We start from the raw sequence: 20,581 nt of genomic DNA on the forward strand, positions 1-20,581 counted from the left end.
CATGAGCAAACCCCTCCACTGAGTCATCCAGGGAGGTGGAGATGGGGAATGTTTCTTTGCAGTGATTGGTTGTGTTTGCGTGAATGTATAAGTGCATATAAATTTTGGTGGTGGCAGGGGGCTGCCTGTGGTTTTTAAAGACCCATGTTAGGGAACTCTGGGGTTGTTTTACTTTGCATGGTGCTTTGTGTTTTAATTATTTCATGTTGTTTTTCATATTTTTTTCGTATTTTGCTTTGAGGTGCTTGTGTAAAGTGGTCATTGAGCTTAATTGATGGTGCTGATCATCTTATTGGACCCCATGCACCACGCAGGTCCTCTTTGCTCTTGGGCTGAAGAGCAAGGGCAGCCCTTCCTGACCTCTGTGGGCCATTACTGAAGGCTCTCAGAAAAGAAAATTGCTTTCTTTGCCACTGAAGAAAAAAGCTATTCTGTGAAATATTTGGTTTTGACTCCTTAATCCTCAACTGAAATGATGTCTTAAGTATCGTAACTGCATTTGCTAGCAGAATCACGCACCGATGACATTAATCACCCAAACACTTGTTGAAGGGCTTCAAAAGAGTTTTCTCCAGATCAGTTGCAAGTTAGCTAGGTTGCTGTTTTTGGCATCCGTCTGTTTCGGGAGACAGTGGAGAAGTGCCCCTTTGTGAGTGAAGTCAAACGGTTGGATGGTTACAGCACCTGCTGTGGCTGTAGAGACCAATATGGGAGAGACATGTTTTGTTGCAGCTGGGGCAGAGGAAGGCATCCAGTTGTTGTGCTGCTGCAGCTGCAGCGTGGTGTTTCTTCTCTCTGCGCTCCTCCCAGCGCTCATTCCTCCTCTGGTCACTGCTGTGGATGCACAACCTGACCGTCTGTCTCGAGGCACTGCAGTCGTCTGCAAGGGATTCCCACAGGTCAGGGCTAATCCTGCCAGCCTTCATGCCACATCTGCAGACATCTTTGTAGCACAGAGTGGGTCTGCCAACAGGCCTAGTGCCTGAAGACAGCTCCTCGGGGAGCTAGGTGGCCCATTGATGTCACAGGTAAGTACTCAAAGTCTAGAAGGTAGATCTCTACATTGATCGACCCAGCAACATCTGGGCAGTGCCAAGTTGCTCTACAGGTCAGGCATGGGAAATCTGTTGCCTTCCAAGTGTTGTTGGACTACAACAGTGGTCAGCAACCTTTTTCAGCCATGGGGCAGTCCACCGTCCCTCAGACCATGTGGTGGGCCGGACTATATCTTGGATGGGGGGGGGGGGATGAATGAATTCCTATGCCCCACAAATAACCCAGAGATGCATTTTAAATAAAAGCACACGTTCTACTCATGTAAAAACACCAGGCAGGCCCCACAAATAACCCAGAGAAGCATTTTAAATAAAAGGACACATTCTACTCATGTAAAAACACGCTGATTCCCGGACCGTCCGCAGGCCGCATTGAGAAGGCGATTAGGCCACATCCAGCCCCCGGGCCTTAGGTTGCCTACCCCTGGACTACAACTCCCATCATACCTGTCATCTGCAGGACTACAGCTTCCTCATCCTTACTATAGGGGCAGCTAGGCTTCTTTGGCCTGATGGTTGCATTCACCCTTTGTCAACCTCCTGGGACCCTTATATGCTAACTCATGCACACTCCTCAGATGCAACGGCTCCCCTCTCCGCAGATTATCACTCCCTCGCCACTACTAGAGATGGGGCAGAAGTTGGATCCAATTCACATTGAAAGCCGAAGCAATCACATTTGCGCTTTTTGAAACTTTATGAGAACTGAAGAACAGCCAACCTTCGATAATTCGTAGCTCTCCGAATTTTGTGATGCCATTCGCCAGCCAAAGGATTCTTACAAAAATGCATATACAGGTGAAGACAACACAGAAAAAATATCATGTTGAGGGAAATAGCTTACAAAAATCCATGCGTTAGTAAAAACTGCATACAAAACGTGCTTAGGAGAAATTTGCACTAAATACTGAAGATTTTCCACGAGGATTAAAAATAAATCACAAACTGAACTTTGACGGTGATATATAAATGATGGAAAATTATAATGAATGATGGGATGCTCTTCATGAATGCGTCCAACTCTGCCAGGAACCCAGTGAGGTTCTTTGCTCCGACAAACACAATTAATTAATGTTAGTTAATGCCCAGAGGCCGACCAAGTGTGAATAATCCCCAAAACTCATGACGGCTGCTCTATTTGGCACTGGTATGGCCTTAACTGGAGTAATTTGTCTGGTCTGGGTCACCGCATTCTAAGGAAATTTGGGGACGGGGGAGTAGGGGAGACCAAGTGGAGGCAACTGAGGGCTTAGAACAGGCATCCCCAAATTCAGCCCTCCAGATGTTTTGGAACTACAACTCCCATCATCCCTAGCTAACAGGACGTCAGTGGTCAGGGATGATGGGAATTGTAGTCCCAAAAGATCTGGAGGGCTGAGTTTGGGGATGCCTGGCTTAGCCTTAGAACATTTAGAGCCCAAAGCTCACCATGGAACCAGGGCAGGGCCTGGTCAGTCAGTGTGGAGCCAAGGTGGAATCTGGGCAGAGGCTGATGGTTCTGGCATGGAGAAACATCTAGGAGCACCTTCCTCCCCACCTTCCAACCAAGGACATGGGGCTTCGATCCCCACAGCAAAGCAGCACACACACACCCCATACTGGGTGAAGAAATTCTCTCTCCCACTTCAGAATAAGAGCAGGGGAGTTGAATCCTGTAGGAGCTGTTAAGAGCCTTCATCTGCCACCCTCAAATGATGATGATGATGATGATGCCCCGCCCATCTGGTTGGATTGCCCCAGCCGCTCTTGGCGGCTTCCAACATATATAAAATAATGAAATCAAATCAGGTATCAAATCTGCAGGCTGTTCCTCTGTGGGTAGCTATTATCTTTTCACTGGTGCATGTTTTACTGCTGGTTAAGGGCCAAAGGTGCTTGAGTTGACATGCCCAGCGTGCTAAGAAGAATAAAGAAAAAGAAAGAAAGAAAGAAAGAAAGAAAGAAAGAAAGAAAGAAAGAAAGAAAGAAAGAAAGAAAGAAAGAACAGTGCACTTGAGTCTCCAAAAACCAATGGCTCAAATGGGAGCATTAGGCAGCTTGAATAGAGCAGGATTTATCCCCTGCCAACAGCTGATGAGTGGATATTAAATCCTTGGCTATGGGAGCCCCTTTCCTGCTGGGAACAGGTGTGTGCAGCCAGTGCAGGATTTAATCCTGTCCTCCCAACCAGCTGAAGGTCAGGTGGATGTGGTTTGAGTAAAATGGCCTCAAGATCCAAATTGAAGTCCCTAGTGGACCAAGATTGGTCCATGAACCAGAGTTTCCAAGTCTTGCTTGCTCTAGAGCAGTGGTTCTCAACCTGTGAGTCCCCAGATGTTGTTGGACTACAACTCCCATCATCCCTGAGCTCTGGCCTTGCTAGCTAGGGGTGATGGGAGTTGTAGTTCAACAACATCTGGGGACCCACAGGTTGAGAAAGGCTGCTCTAGAGTTTTCAGAGTTCATCGCTGCTTATCAGACTGAACACGGCGGTTTCAGTGGTTGGGCATAATGGAACTCCAACCCAGGTTTGAGAAACCCATGGCACTCTCGATGCTGCTGGTCTGGTGTTCCCATCAACCCTGACCATTGTTTGTGCTAGTTGGGGCTTATGGGAGGTGGCTTCAAACAACATCTGGAGGACCAGAGGTTCCTCACCATGCCTACAGCACCCGGCACTCCCAGGAGGTCTCCCCTCCAAGTACTAACCTGTCTGGACCCTGCTTAGCCTCCAAGATCAGGGCGGTTTGCCTAGAGACAGGTATGCCCCCCATGTCATAGCAGTTTGGTGCACCTGCAGCATGCAAGCCCTTGTGAAAAGTGCTTGTTGGTGATGCTCTGGTGAAAGAGTACACCGGCCATTAGCAGTGTCTCTTAGAGTCTGCTACATCTGTGCTCCAAGGGTGATTGTCCCTTTGCCCTTCCACCACTGCATCTCTTTAGAAACAACGACTGGGTCTCCAAGATCCCTCTGCAAAGCAGGCTTCTCTGTCCCACCCCCCTTGCTGATCTTTGGGTCCCGAGAACCCCCCCCCCCCGCCACCCAGGGAAAACGAAGAGTTCCTGCTAATCAGGCTGGGAGCCAAGGCAGAATTAACGAGGAATCTGCTGCGGAGAGCAGAGCCCAACTGGGGTCGCAGTTTGATTTTCGGATGTTGTATGTGCATCGTAAGCTGGGAGGGTGGGAGTTGGCCTGTCAGACTGCCTTAACTTAATTGGAAACATATGTCCGTGTGTGTCCCCACCTCCTCCTTCCTCCCCCCCCCCTTCTCCTCCTCCCCGTCCCTCAAGGCTGGGAGATTTCGGTCTGCTTCTTTGCAGCTCAGAATCTGGGGAACTTAACATCCCTGCAAACACCATGCTGGGCAGAGCTGCAGGCCTCCTCCCCAGCATCTACCTGGTGCTTCTCTTACCTGTCTCAGCCAGCTCCTGTCCCAGCCGGTGCTTATGCTTCAGGACCACAGTCAGATGCATGCATTTGATGCTGGAAACCATCCCTGAAGTCCCACCACAGACCAATGTCCTGTAAGTACCACTTTCCTTTGGGGATTCTCCTCTGGGTGTTAAACTGTATGTGTCAGTTTAGCAGAGTACCGCTAGAGCCAGGTTTGGGATCCGGAAGGTGGGAGGGTCATGTTCCACCTCTGCCACAGACCCACAGTGTGGCCTTGGGCAAATTACTGTCTTGTGGTTGCAGTTCCTTGCCTCTACATGGGAGAGAACCTACCTTGGGGAGTTGTTGTGGCACCAAAGACATTCACATTTCTGGAGAAACTATTGGAAATTATAAGTTCCCCAAGGTTGGGGGGGGAGTGTTATTGGTTACAAAGCACTGGAAGTTGCTTTGCAGAAAAGAATTCTGCAAACGGGAAATGAGCAAAAGCAATATTATTCCTACGGCACCGTTCATGCACTTGAGAGCAGAAGCAGGAAAAGGTCTCTGTCTCCAAGGAGTTTACAGTCCGCCGTTTCACATGGAAAGGAGGAAAGTCAGAGCTTAACAAGGGAAGAATGTGCAGAAATGCACTCACCATGTTTAGGTTTTGCTGCGGTTGGCGGGGAGTTAAGCAAAGGATTTGCAGAAAGGAGATATTTGGAGCATGTTATAAAATAGCATGCACTTTTAGTGTGGAAGTGGATCTTTATGTGACTTGAAAGGTGGTTTGGGATTCGTTTGTTCAGAGCATCTATTTCCTTCCAAGTGCTTATTCCATGTCCTGGTCACAGTCCCTTGCTCATCTGCTTTCAAATGTGGGGATTTAAAAGTGGAGGCCCCAAGCAGGTGGCCTCATCTAAGCAACCTGAAATGAGGTGTCAGCTGGGGGAGTCCTTCCTCTGCCTTGTTCCTTGGAGTGTGTTTGTGTGTTCGTCTGCGTTTGTGTGAGTCGAAGGTAGACACGTGAAAACGACACAGCTGTGATTCCTTCATTGCTGGATGTTGGACTTAGATGATCCTTTGGGGCCATTCCAACTCTACAATTCTGTGACAGATGCCCTTGTGCATCTCCCACACATTTAAATGCATCTCCTTGTAAAGAACTTCTGGGAAGATTGTGCCCAAAGTTTTGATGCCGCCGGGCTGGGGTTGGGTAAAATCCTATCGTCAGAATAGCCCATCCCTCCTGCGGAAAGTGGAAAACTCGGCTGTGTGTGTGTGTGTGTGTGTGTGTGTGTGTGTGTGTGTGTTCATTCGTTCAACATAACGCCAGTCTTGCATTTCTAAAAGCAAACACATGTGCTTTCTAAACTTCTTTGCACTTTCAATGTTCCAGTTTCCTTTATCTTTAAGCCGCAGCTTAACATTCGGAGGGTGGGGTGCAGACAGAGAAAATGAACACAGTCCTCATTGAACCAACTCCAGCAGAAATATACAGGGGTACCTGTGTGTAAATCTGCAAAATTCCCAAACGTCCACTGGATCGGGTGTGGGGTGTGTGTGTGTGTGTGTGTGTGTGTGTGTGTGTAGCTGAGGAAGTCCATGCAAAGTGGAGGAATGGGTGAAACTGACACGGCTGCAGAGGAAGGAAGTTGCCTTAGCAAGTCTGGGTCTGAGTCTCAAACTCCCAGGATGAAAGCACAGGGTAGGGGGGAGTGCATTTCTATTGCCGACCAACATCTGACAGAAGGAAAATAGGTACACTTGTTTTCAGCTAAATGAACAAAAAGGTCCATAGTATAGTATCAAGGAAGCCAAATGGGCAAGCCACATCCAGGGCGTCTGCCAGCCCTTTTTCAGAAACATTAGCTGTAAGGCGCACGTTTCAAGCTACCAAGTGTTCTTCCACATGCTCCTGGCATAGATGTGACTGTGGAGTTTCTTGTTATGCATTTTTTGGTTCAAGGTTGGTGTAGCATCTCAGCCCTCTCTTTAAACACAGGAAACTGCCTGATGCAGTCTCAGCCCATTGGTCAATCTAGCTTGGTACTGTCTACACGGGCTGGCAGCAGCCTCCGTACACACAGAACGTTACGGCGTGGTCCAACAGACTTGTGTGACTCCTCAAATATCCCCCAGACTCCTTTACACCACACAACCATTCTGTGGCTGATGCCTGGGGCAGTTCCTTGCCAGAAAAGTCAATGTGGGAAGCAATACCTGATCAGAGAAAGTCTGAACACCACATCTCCAGTTCTCAGAACACACACACCCTCTGCTGCTCCCGGCAAGGCTCCCCACGCTGCGGATAGCAGCCTGCCGCCCGGTGGGCGGGGCGCCCTGAAGCAGAGCGCCCCTCGCGCGGGGCAGACATCGGCCAGCCCCACAAGCTCGGGGAACAGCAGGGAGGCGCAGCGCCGCCATCCCGCTGTTCCTCGACCTGGTTCTGTTTCCCCGACCTGCTTTTGGGGGGGAAATAAAGGGAAATTTTTTTTCCTTTATTTCCCCCCCAAAAAACTAGGTGCGTCCTATGGGACGGAGCGTCCTATGGGGCGAAAAATACGGTAATTGAGAAGGTGTTTCCTGGAACCGATAGGTTTGCTTTGCAGAACATCTCCTATGGGTCCTTTTTTTGGCAATTAGAACTGCAGGTGCAGGAGGGAGAGCAAGCCAGATTGAGATGCAGCAGCGGTGGAGGAAATGGTTAAAGCCCCTCTAACCCCACGCCAGGATTAGGTCCCAGTCCGGATTAGACCCCCACCCCCACCCCCCGCCTGCAATCCCCTCCCGCTTTAGTCAGCATGGGGCAGAGCTTATTATCAAACCACAGAGCCTAGGAGTTGCCGATTAGAAGGTTGGCGGTTCGAATCCCCGTGACGGGGTGAGCTCCCGTTGCTCGGTCCCTGCTCCTGCCAACCTAGCAGTTCGAAAGCACCTCAAAGTGCAAGTAGATAAATAGGTACCACTCTGGCGGGAAGGGAAACGGCATTTCCATGCACTGCTCTGGTTTGCCAGAAGCGGCTTAGGCAAGCTGGCCACATGACCCAGAAACTGTACGCTGGCTCCCGAGGCCAATAAAGCGAGATGAGCCCCGCAACCCCAGAGTCGGTCACGACTGGACCTAATGGTCAGGGGTCCCTTTACCTTTACCTTTTCACCCCACGCCAGGACTCTAGTCCGGTTAGGTCCCCCACACCTGCAATCCCCTCCCACTTTTGTCAGCATGGGGCGGAGCTTATTATCAACAGCGCCTCCATGAGTCAAACACTGGAATGACCTGCAAACCAGTACAAATACTGCGAAATGGTACAAACACGTAATTTTCAGTGGTACTTCGGGTTAAGAACTTAATTCGTTCCGGAGGTCCGTTCTTAACCTGAAACTGTTCTTAACCTGAGGTACCACTTTAGCTAATGGGTTCTCCTGCTGCTGCCGGGCCACCGGAGCACAATTTCTGTTCTCATCCTGAAGCAAAGTTCTTAACCCGAGGTAATATTTCTGGGTTAGCGGAGTCTGTAACCTGAAGCGTATGTAACCTGAGGCACCACTGTACTACAATTCGCACGTGCTCAGCGCCTGAATAAGGAGCAGGAGAAAAGGCTGTTGTTGTTACAGGACTGACCCTGCATATGTACTGTATACATTTAGAGCACACCCACCCACCCGAAGAATCTTGGGAACTCTAGTTCACCCCTTACAGAGCTAGAATTCCCAGCGCCCTTAACAAACTACAATTCCCTGGGTTCTTTTTTTTTCTGGAGGGGTGCTTTAAATGTATGCTGATCAAACGTGAATCATCCAGATACCCACCAGCACACAGCTGTCCTGAGATACAGCCTCCGTTCACACAGAACGTTACGGCGTGGTCCAACAGACTTGTGTGACTCCTCAAATATCCCCCAGACTCCTTTACACCACACAACCATTCTGTGGCTGATGCCTGGGGCAGTTCCTTGCCAGAAAAGTCAATGTGGGAAGCAATACCTGATCAGAGAAAGTCTGAACACCACATCTCCAGTTCTCAGAACACACACACCCTCTGCTGCTGCCAATTTTTAAACGTCTTCCTTGGAGAAGCAGTCCACTCAGAGTTTGTATGCAAAGCCGGGTCAGGATCCTCGATTCTTATTATTCTGGCTTCCATGCATGTCCTGCCCCTTGCAGCTGGAACAGGCAGAGGTCCTGGCTCCCATTGCAGACTGAAGCCAGCAACCCGCTTAATGAGAAATCCCTCTTCATCCCAAAACAGAAAGGGCAAATGGACAGAGAGGTCAGCGCTGAAAGTATGTGATGGATATGTGTTGGCCTGTTCCTTCGGAGCAACAGCAGCCCAGATGTGATCTGGCAGGACGGAGCCAACAGTTTGCAGAAAAGCAACAGCTGTGGACCGTTTGTGCAGACAGTAACTTTCGAACCAAGTAGGTCTTTGGCCATTTGTCTCGTAGTGTCACATTTGGGTGGGGTTTTTTTTTAAAAAAAGTCCAAGTTTAAGGATAGATGGAAAAGAGTGGAATATCTGGCTGGAAAGGTGGTGGTGGCAACTCACAGATCCTACGCTGGTGAGATGTAGAAATTAGCCCAGGCATGGAGAAATTGATAAGAGGAAAAGCGTTTCTCCTTCTCTCATAGCACTAGAAACCATGGACATTCATTGAAGCTGAATGCTGGAAGATTCTTTTTTTAAAATTTTATTTCTTTTTCTTTTTTTAAATTTGCATTTTATTTATTTGTTAACATTCTTATATTACGTCGGTATACATTGTCATATTACATTACTTACTATAATTTCCAACATGTATACAAAAATTATATACAAATTCTATATACCTAGAAAAAAATGAAACAAAAAAAAGAAAGAACAAAGAGGAAAAACAAAAAATCATATACATACCCACACACTAGATTTCCTGTCTTTCCCATTGTATATTCCTTTTTTACAAATGAGTGTACTCTTATTATTGTATATTTCTTTACATTTTATCCAATACATTCCTATATCAATATGTGCTCTTAGTCTTATTTCTCAACTCAGTCTCACTCCAACGCCAATCAAATGCTAGCATAGATAGCGAACCTTTACTGTATTTTTGAACACATGTTTTATATCTATCCCACTTTTCCATAAATTTTTGATTTGAATTGCCTCTCAGGGTATTTGTCAACTGCGCCATTTCAGCAAATTCTTGTAGCTTGTTATACCAGTCCATTACTGTTGGGGCTTCTTGTTCCTTCCACCCCTTTGCCACCAAAGTCCGAGCTGCGGCCGTCGCATATAAGAATATCTCCCTAAAGGCCTTCGGGATGCCCCTGCCAACAATGCTGAACAGAAATGTTGGAAGATTCAGGACAGATGAAAGAAGATTCAGGACAGATAAACTATGGAACTCACTGCCACAGGAAGTTGTGATGGCTACCAACCTGCATGGCTTTAAAAGATTGGATAAATTCATGGAGGAGGAGGAGGAGGAGAGGGCTCTCGATGGCTTTGTTCTGCCTCCACGATTGGAGGCTGCAATGATTGTGAACGCCAGTTGCTGGAAGCTACAGGCGGAGAGAGGGTTTCCCACAGGCTTGAGGGTTTCCCACAGGCATCTGGCTGGCCACTGTGAGAACTGACCCGATTCAGCAGTCTCTTTTGTGTCCCTATGGTTTTATTCCCTCACCTCCTGGAAAATAGAAGGGGAAGAAATGGAGGCAGTGAGAGATTTTACTTTCTTGGGCTCCATGATCACTGCAGATGGTGACAGTAATCACGAAATTAAAAGACGCCTGCTTCTTGGGAGAAAAGCAATGACAAACCTAGACAGCATCTTAAAAAGCAGAGGCATCACCTTGCCAACAAAGGTCCGTATAGTTAAAGCTATGGTTTTCCCAGTAGTGATGTATGGAAGTGAGAGCTGGACCATAAAGAAGGCTGATCGCCGAAGAATTGATGCTTTTGAATTCTGGTGCTGGAGGAGACTCTTGAGAGTCCCATGGACTGCAAGAAGATCAAACCTCTCCATTCTGAAGGAAATCAGCCCTGAGTGCTCACTGGAAGGACAGATCCTGAAGCTGAGGCTCCAGTACTTTGGCCACCGCATGAGAAGAGAAGCCTCCCTGGAAAAGAACCTGATGTTGGGAAAGATGGAGGGCACAAAGAGAAGGGGACGAGAGAGGACGAGATGGTTGGATAGTGTTCTCGAAGCTACCAGCATGAGTTTGACCAAACTGCAGGAGGCAGTGGAAGACAGGAGTGCCTGGCGTGCTCTGGTCCAGGGGGTCACAAAGAGTCGGACACGACTAAACGACTAAACAACAACAACAATGTTACATGCAGAAGTAGACTAAGGTCTGGTTTGTACATGCCCCTCCATACAGAGCCCATTTGCAGAAATCTCTGAATTACTGCTATTCATGCACATCCAGAAAGGGACGCGGGTGGCGCTGTGGGTTAAACCACAGAGCCCAGGACTTGCCGATCAGAAGGTTGGCAGTTCGAATCCCCGTGACGGGGTGAGCTCCCATTGCTCGGTCCCTGTTCCTGCCCACCTAGCAGTTCGAAAGCATGTCAAAGTGCAAGTAGATAAATAGGTACCACTCCGGCGGGAAGGTAAACGGCGTTTCTGTGCGCTGCTCTGGTTCGCCAGAAGCAGCTTAGTCATGCTAGCCACATGACCCAGAAGCTGTATGCCGGCTTCCTCGGCCAGTAAAGTGAGATGAGCGCCACAACCCCAGAGTCCCTTTACCTTTTCCTTTTAGGCACATCCAGAATTTCCATTAAGGCCCTCAGAATGATGTACACCAACCTTTGACAACCTGGCACTCCCCAGGTATTTTGGACTATAACTCCCATGAGCCCCCGTCAGTGTGGTCAGTGTTCAGGGATGATAGTATTTGTAGTCCACAACACTGTGCTAGGCAGATCCTTACTAGTCCCTAGGGAATAGGGAAACCCAGGTGGGCAGAGTAATAATAATAATAATAATAATTCCCATTTTACAGATAGGGAACTGAACCTGCAATAGGATGTCTCCTGCCCATAATCACCCATCACTCTCCCTTGGCTCATTCTACATCCAAAGCTCTCTTCCATTTAAATACATCCTCCTTTTTTTTTTTTTTTTGGCCTTGCTGTTACCACAAAGTACAGAAAATGTTTTACTTAGAAATAATTCATTTGCAGTTGTGGAGTTCGAGAGCCTGACGCTGGCACGCAGCCACCTCCTGTATTCTGGCCCCTTCTTTGGCTCCGCTAAACCTTCTAATTAAAATCAGGTTCCTCTCCTGCTGTTCAACCTGTGCATTAAACTAACCAGATAAAAATAAAGACAAGGTGTGTGTGTGTGCGATGCGGGGGGAGAACGTGGAGATGGGAATTCACTTAACATTACTTAGGAAGTTTCTCTCATTATTCATTTATTTGCCTTCAGTTTTGGCCGCGCCAGTCTCCAAGAGGTTCAGGGTTGCAATGACTGCAGTAAAACTAATTCCAGACTGTTGCTGATTCGCAGGTGGGATTCACTCGCATACCGGTGAATTAAGCTTGTGCGATTAAAGAGGATTTGGTACTCTTGCAAAAAACAAGCCTGCTTCCAAAAACACACCACTCAAGTTATTTCCAGACTACCTGTTAATTGAGCATGGCCCGTTTTGCACAATTTTTTGCCAGGAGGCAAACACAAGTATTCAGTGGGCATATAAATTCTGATTTGATTGCAGGGAGGTTAGACAATGTGCATGGGAAAAAAGATGTTTATTCATTTTTGTTTTTGTTCTTATTTTTATTTTCATTACATTTATATTCCCCTTTCATCCCAGGAACTCAAGGTAGCATATATACCGTATTTTTCGCTCTATAGGATGCACACACGTTTCCCCTTCATTTTTGGAGGGGAAATGGTGCGTCCTATAGAGCGAAAAATACGGTGCTTCTCTTCCTCTCCATATTATCCTCACAACAACAACCCTGTGAGGTGGGTTAGGTTGAGAGTGAGTAAGTGGCCCGTGGCCACCCAGTGGGCTTGATGGCTGAATGGGGATTCGAACCCCAATCTCCAAGGTCTGACACTTGTTGCAGGAACCCACCCACCCCCCATCATTCAGTTTGTACAAACTTGGCACACACACACACACACACACACACACACAAAACATACGCGATGCTTCTGTTATAAATTCATAGAAAATCACCCGTACATCGGATCTGTACCGTTCCACTTTTATTTTGCTCTATGAAGGAAGGACTATCAAAGGGGGAAGGTTTGATACAGGGCAGCCATAATCCCTTGAGTGTACTAACACGTCCGCAGGAGCCCTACCCAGTTGGCATGCCAACCTTGATGGTCCTAGACAGGAGACCATCACACTCACAAAGAACCTGCATATGCGAGTGGATTCAGAACGGATTGGAACAAAGGGCAGTGATCAGCTCTTCCCTCTGGGGACAGGAAACTGCAAACTCCCCTTTGTCCTCTGGAAAGTACTCATGGGGAGGGGGAAAGGTGGAATCGGCCAGGTGAGAAGACACTCAGGTTACCACCACGACTCCTCCCTCAACCCCTCCTTTTTGTGATGTGTCAATGATGTAGTCATGATGTAGTTGTGATGTAGTTCTAGGGGTGTAACATGGGGATTAGTAGCTAATAAAAGTTGGGGTCTCCTTTTGTTCAGGGCTTCCATCTTGTTCCACCTGGTGGCAGGTGGGAGTCCTGTCACGACAGTCTTCAATAAAGACCAAGCCTACTGGCTGCTGTTTTGCTCTGGTATTCCTGGCTGGTGTCCTTGTTTTTTATCCAAGGGAGCCCTCAGATTTCTCCGTTAACACACTCTAACCACTACACCACACTGGCTGCCTTCGTTATCCCGCACATTGTGGTGCATGTCCCCCTTCAGTTTCCTACTACAAAAAAGGCAGGTTTTAGGTGCATCGGAACACCAGGTCAACTTTGATTTGGGTCCCACCTGGAAAGAGCAACGATCTGCAAAGTGCACTCAGACTTTTGGCAGAACGAAAAGCGACAGGGGAAACGCACACTGGAAAAACCGGTGTTGCCTAGCATCCCGGCAAACTTTGTGCCAACAAGGCAGAGTGAAGGCTCAATAAATCTGTCGCCTGGAAGGGAGCGGAGATACTGCAACCTGAACACAGAGCAGAGAGGGGTCAATTCCAGATATCCAGGACTTTTGCTGTGATGCCTAACGTCACATCCCAGCCCCAACAATAAGTTTAAAGTGCTCTTGTATACCACTTTAAACAGGTACGGCTTCCCCTAAAGAATGCTGGGAACTGTTGTTTGTTAAAGGGTGCTGTAACCCTCCAATGTTTTGACTTTGCCCACCTCCCATGGTGCACTATTCCATTGTCTCTCGAGGTAGACGGGTGCCAACAATATTAAACAATGATATTGTTAAATAGTGGGTAGACATAGCAGACGACGCAGCGATTTCTCCAAAGCAGCTCTTTATTTGTAAGCTGGAACAGAACTGAACAGCAAACAGCTCAGCCGGCCTGCTTTTATAGGCAGCCAGCCGTCAACATTGTAGCAACAACAACCCAGGGTTTCCTGCCTAAAGTAACTGATGTGGACCTGAGTGAAAACTATATACATGATAATCCTGGTGGCCAGGGTGAGAACTTCAATACATAACAGATATACCGGTAGCTACAATTCCCAGCATCCTTAACAAACTACAGTTCACAGGATTCTTTGTGGGTAAAGGTAAAGGGACCCCTGACCGTTAGGTCCAGTCGCGGATGACTCTGGGGTTGCAGCGCTCATCTCGCTCTACTGGCCGAGGGAGCCGGCGTACAGCTTCCGGGTCATGTAGCCAGCATGACTAAGCCGCTTCTGGCGAACCAGAGCAGCACACGGAAATGCCGTTTACCTTCCTGCTGGAGTGGTACCTATTTATCTACTTGCACTTCATGCTTTCGAACTGCTAGGTTGGCAGGAGCAGGGACCGAGCAATGGGAGCTCACCCCGTTGTGGGGATTTGAACTGCTGACCTTCTGATCGGCAAGTCCTAGGCTCTGTGGTTTAACCCACAGCACCACCCGCGTCTTTGTGGGTAGTGACTGTTAAAGATATATATGAGTTCTTTGCAAATCAGGGCAGGAGCTGTGACCTAAGGACTGTATACTTTCTTCCACTTTCTCCTGCCCCTTTCCAGGAAAGTTGAGCGGTGGGAGTTGATAGTACAGAATATCTGGAAGGTACTAGCATGGGGAAATTGCCCCTAGGGCAGTGGTGGCCAAACTTGGCCCTCCAGCTGTTTTGGGACTACAATTCCCATCATCCCTGATCACTGGTCCTGTTAGCTAGGGATGATGGGAGTTGTAGTCCTAAAACAGCTGGAGGGCCAGGTTTGGCCACCACTGTCCTAGGGAGTACAACAGGTCCACTGCCCCCCCCCAATCAATAAAAATAAATAAAAATACATAGCTGAGGTCCTGCCCCCCCCCTTAACAAAGGCCAGCCTCCCCTAAAATCCTGGCCACGCACATTTAACAAGCCGCTGTCAAGCGAAGAATCAGCATTTCCCTATGTGTAAGTTTATGTGCGTGTATCTATACTTTCTTATCTCTATGGTTGCTCAATACCAGCTTTGCGCGGGCGGGGCCGAGAGCCGGGAAGCCCTCATTAGCATTCGTTGGAACCATGATGCATTGCGCGCAAGGGAGCCGGTTTTCCCTCCGTGGTTTTCGCCGTTAACGCGAACGGCTTCTACTACCGCAGGAGAAACATTGGAGCCATCTTTATTTTTCCCTTTTTCACCTATAAAAAGTGTTTTTCGGGGCGGGGAAAAGAGAAAATATTGGATCACCGTGATCTCAGTGGCAGGCGCCCGCGCAGTGGTGGGGCTCGTCGGCTAGCGAAGAGCATACTCTGGTTTCACCTCAGATCGTATAAATCTTTCGCCTTTTACTAAAGATTTCCGTGGGGAGGAACATTTATGAGTTTTCAACTAATTTTTTGAGGCCTTGCTTCGGCAGGGCTGCCTTTATGTGTCAAAAGAAAGAAAATATGCTTATAACTTTTTGCATTTTAGTAGCACGGTTTTCGGTACACCATTCTAACGCTTCCAAGAATGGAATGTGTCGATATTTTCATTTCTTTGGTATGCGTTTTCTTGCACCTTTTTCTATCCATGTTTCCTGCTGTCCCATAATGCAAGCAATCGTGGTTTGGGTTTCTCAGCCACCATGTGAGCAGTGCATTTGACCATGTGCAGAGTGTCATCACCATGTTTGTTTTAACTGGGTTTCATAAACAAGAATAATGTTATACAAATAAGTTTCCCCATGTCATTTGTATAGCACAAAAATAGCATAATAAATGTGGGAAAATATCTGCAACATATGTTTCGTTCCTAGTGGTCAATATATAATTTATTGGTTTATGAATTGAAACAATTAGGAAAGTGAATACTTGCATTTCCTTGGTTGTAAGAGAGGCTGGGTGTGGCTGTAGTGAGAATTTGTTTTTGTGGGTGAGCAGGGTGTGAGTGTGTATTTTTGAATCCGGTTAGCCAGATTGTCCTCACCATGTTGAACAATTGAATGCAACAACCCAGGCTTCTCACTCTTTTACGTTTCTCTATAAATCCTCCCTTTCCCTGCCTCCAATTATTTTTACTATTACCTTGAGTCCCTGTCAGGGGAAATAAATAAAAAAATAAATTTATACCCCTCCTTTTTCCCTGACAGGGATTCAAGGCGGGTTACAGATAAAAATAAGAACAGAGGAGGGGGGAAAACAACCATTAAAAAACATTGACAGAATTAAATCTCTCCCATCTATTAAAAGCATACAGTTAATTATGGTAAAAACAGCACGGCGTCAGCTCTTCCATCATATTTATATTTTATTAAAATCATTTCTGCAACTGCCTTTCTTTTCAATGAACTACCAGGGTGGTTTGCAGAACAATAAAGCAGCAGCAATACCTAGCGATATAGCAATAAGATCCAGATCGGTGATTAGCAATAAATCAATTAGCATTGATCACTGCAGTATGAGAAACCCGGAGGACGTATGAAAAACCAGGGAAATGGTTTGGAGAAGAGGTTTGCTTCACCTCCACTGTAGACGTTATACCTTGATAATCTGGAAATTAGACCTTTGGAGACTTCGGGGCTGAAATCAAAGGTCGATTCTCTAGATTCCTGCATGAATATAATTCTGTGATTCGATGTGGTTTAACCATCACTTGCGAAAGGGCATTATCACGCTGCTCAGCAACTGTTGTGCATTTTTAGCTTTCAGTGTCACTGAAAAACCCTACACATTTTGTCAAAAAGTTCAGGAAAGGAGGCCTACACACACACACACACTGCTCTGCTGCAGCCTGGAGACCTCCAGATGTTTTGGACTCCAATTGACATCAGCTGCCCAAAAAGCATGGCCAGTAGTCAATGGTAATGGTCACAGGTTCACCATCCCTGCTCCCATGGGCTGTGCAGGGCAGTAGAGCATCGCCACTTAAGGGCTGTCACATGGAAGAGGGAACAAGCTTGTTTTCCCCTGCTCTGGAGGGTAGGACTCGACCAAGGGCCTCAAGTTACAAGAAAGGAGATTCCGACTAAACGTTTGGAAAAACCTTTCTGACGATAAAGGTAAAGGGACCCCTGACCATTAGATCCAGTCGTGACCGACTCTGGGGTCTCGCTTTCTTGGCTGAGGGAGCCAGTGTACAGCTTCTGGGTTATGTGGCCAGCATGACTAAGCCGCTTCTGGCGAACCAGAGCAGAGCACGGAAATGCCGTTTACCTTCCTGCCGGAGCGGTACCTATTTGTCTACTTGCACTTTGACATGCTTTTGAACTGCTAGGTTGGCAGGAGCAGGGACCGAGCAACGGGAGCTCACCCCGTCGTGGGGATTCGAACCACCGACCTTCTGATCGGCAAGTCCTAGGCTCTGTGGTTTAACCCACAGCGCCACACGCGTCCCATTCTGACAGTAAGAGCTGTTCTAAAGTGGAATAGACTCCCTCGGGAGGCTATGGACTTTTCTACCTTGGAGGTTTTTAAGCAGAGGGTGGATGGCCACCTGTCATGGATGCTTTAGCTGAGATTCCTGTATTGCAGGGGGTTGGACTAGATGACCCTTGGCTCCCTTCCAGCTCTAGGATTCTATGATTCTAGAGTGGCTAGAGCTGGTGCAAGCCAGGGCCCTGTCGCCTTTCTCAGCAGAAGGCCATACAACACCAAGAATAAGGTGTGAATAAGCTTCTAGGGCAGTGGTGGCCAAACTTTGCCCTCCAGCAGTTTTGGGACTACAATTCCCATCATCCCTGGCCACTGGTCCTGCTAGCTAGGGATGAGGGGAGTTGTAGTCCCCAAACAGCTGGAGGGCCAAGTTTGGCCATGCCTGTTTTAGGGGAAGCTCAGCGCAAGAGAATACCTGGCTCTGTTTGACTTTGCTTCTGCATAAGTGAAATCGCGTAAAATGGGGAGCACCCGCTAAACACCCTTTAAACGCCCTCTCTGGCACCCACTCTTCAATCTGTAGCAAAAATATTGTATCCAAAAATATCCACAGCTTGATCTGAAGCTTTTTCAGGAGGCTGGAGGACCTAAGGGGAAGTGGCTGCTGCTTCTGCGCTACCTCCTGTGCCAGCTGTTAAGCGGGGAGGCTGAGCAGCCTAAATTAGGCGTCAGCAAACTTTTTCAGCAGGGGGCCGGCCCACTGTCCCTCAGACCTTGTGGGGAGCCGGACTATATTTTTTTGGGGGGGGGATGAAAGAATTCCTATGCCTCACAAATAACCCAGAGATGCATTTTAAATAAAAGCACACATTCTGCTCATGTAAAAACACACTGATTCCCAGACTGTCTGAGGGCCGGATTTAGAAGGCAATTGGGCCAGATCCAGCCCCCAGGCCTTAGTTTGCCTACCCATGGCCTAAACAAAGCCCCGCTGGGCCTCCAGTCTTTTCGGAGCTTCGTCTGCCCTCACTGACATCCTCTTTGGGTTGCAGGGAGGGTCTCCTCACGAGCCACAAGGACTCTCCAGTTTTGGATTTCCAGCTTTGGATTGAATTATTTATTTCCCAGTGCCGTGCACAAGTAGGTCGCACGTAAGGGGTGTGTGGACACCTGTACCAGGCTTTCTGCAGAGTGTATTTTGGAGGTGCATTTGGATTTCACGTGTGGATCTGTCGGGAGTGCTCTGATGGTGTTTCCTGCTTGGCGGGGGGTTGGACTCGATGGCCCTTGTGGTCTCTTCCAACTCTATGATTCTATGAGAAATGAGAAATGATCTGATGTCCGCCACCTCCTGCACTCTTAGAGTCCACATGTGACTGATGGATTGAGAGATTCTCCTTTGCTTTCCAGGGATTTGCGCTTCAACCGCATCAAAGCCATCCAGCCTGGAGCCTTCAGGAATCTGAAGAACCTCAACACCCTGTAAGTGCTCAATCTTCTTGTACCTAAAATGGGAATCCAAAACCCAGAGGCGCAGCTTAGCTCTTGCTCTGTGGGCTGTCCGATCCAAATCTGACAGAAATAACCCCGCTGGCTCGCGCATACAGAGGCGAAGTTCAGAAATGGTATGCTGGGCGGCTTTCAAGCCAACTTTATTTTTGGCTCTGGCCTCCGTAAGCAGTATCACCTGCTCGGTTGTTTTTGGACAGGTTCGAGTTTGTGTCGGATCTCAGATTTTAAACAGCTGAGGTGCTTGGCTCCAGAAATCGCTGGATCCTCGGAGCACTCTTGGCGAGCCGAGGTCCTTTCAGGATAACAGCACATCTGCAAGCGGATGAGTTTGCTTCGAGCGACTTCCATGCTGCGTTCAATTAGGAGGCGGGGAATGAATTAGCACTTGCTACAATCCTACATATGGGTCTGTCGCAGCAGAACCCTCCAGCTACAACCACGCTTCTGCTCGCTGGCTCAGTCCCTGGTCTCTTCCCAAAGGACCACCCCAAAGGGCCATCGCCCTTTGGCACCGATCCTTTGGCAATCACCCCGGCACTTTTTCTGGCTCCAGTCGAAATGCCCCAACCCAGATGTTCTTACTGGGTGGCTGCAGTTTCTGGCAGTGGTGCTCCAAGCAGGCTGCTTTGGGCCGATGGTCCTCACTGCAGAATGCAAGAAAGTTTGGAGGGGGTGACGATTTAAAAACACAATCCTGTGTGAGTGCCTGGAGGCAGTTGGAGGATGGATAGTGGATAACAGATTGAGGCTGAATCCTGACGAGACAGAAGTACTGTTTTGGGGGGAACAGGGGGCGGGCGGGTGTGGGGGACTCCCTGGTCCTGAATGGCATAACTGTGCCCCTGAAGGACCAGGTGTGCAGCCTGGGGGTCATTTTGGACTCACAGCTGTGGACTGTCTCGCCAGAGTGCTGCATGCTCTGGTTATCTCCCACTTGGACTACTGCAATGCACTCTATGTGGGGCTACCTTTGAAGGCGACCCGGAAACTGCAATTAATCCAGAATGCGGCAGCTAGACTGGTGACTGGGAGCGGCCGCCGAGACCACATAACACCTACATTGAAAGACCTACATTGGCTCGCAGTACGTTTCTAAGCACAATTCAAAGTGTTGGTGCTGACCTTTAAAACCCTAAACAGCCTCAGTCCAGTATACCTGAAGGAGCATCTCCACCCCCATCGTTCAGCCCGGACACTGAGGTCCAGCGCCAAGGGCCTTCTGGCGGTTCCCTCATTGCGAGAAGTGAAGTTACAGGGAACCAAACAGAGGGCCTTCTCGGTAGTGGTGCCTGCCCTGTGGAACACCCTCCTATCAGATGTCAAGGAAATAAGCAAATCTTATTTTTAAAAGACATCTGAAGGTAGCCCTGTTTAGGGAAGTTTTTAATATTTAATGCTGTATTGTTTTTAACACTTGATTGGGAGCCATCCAGAGTGGCTGGGGAACTCAGCCAGATGGGCGGGGTATAAATAAATTATTATTATTATTATTATTATTATTATTATTATTATTATTATTATTATCATCATCATCATCATCATCATCATCATCATCATCCCTTAGCTCCCTTTCAGCAGCAGCTCTCTCAAGGGAGACACAGTCACCTGTACTGTTTTTAACATTGATTGGGAGCCGCCCAGAGTGGCTGGGGAAACTCAGCCAGATGGGCAAGGTATAAATAATAAATTATTATTATTATTCTCCTTTTGAGGTTGAGCAATAGTAGTTGAATTGCTAGGAGGGGTGC

General features: G+C 47.9%; 1 protein-coding gene across 1 annotated transcript in view; it reads left to right on the plus strand.

The window, feature by feature from the left end:
* The first annotated feature begins 1,554 nt into the window (after positions 1–1,554).
* The window catches only part of LOC308587972 (peroxidasin homolog), a 64,954-nt gene continuing 45,927 nt past the window's right edge, over positions 1,555–20,581 (plus strand). The window contains exons 1-3 of the mRNA XM_081195998.1: positions 1,555–1,853; positions 4,326–4,559; positions 18,732–18,803. Of these exons, the coding sequence (XP_081052124.1) occupies positions 4,393–4,559; positions 18,732–18,803 (239 nt within the window). The 5' untranslated portion in view covers positions 1,555–1,853; positions 4,326–4,392. The remainder of the gene's footprint in view (positions 1,854–4,325; positions 4,560–18,731; positions 18,804–20,581) is intronic.

Source organism: Podarcis bocagei (genome assembly GCF_964188305.1).
Source record: "Podarcis bocagei genome assembly, chromosome: 5".
Taxonomy (NCBI): domain Eukaryota; kingdom Metazoa; phylum Chordata; class Lepidosauria; order Squamata; family Lacertidae; genus Podarcis; species Podarcis bocagei.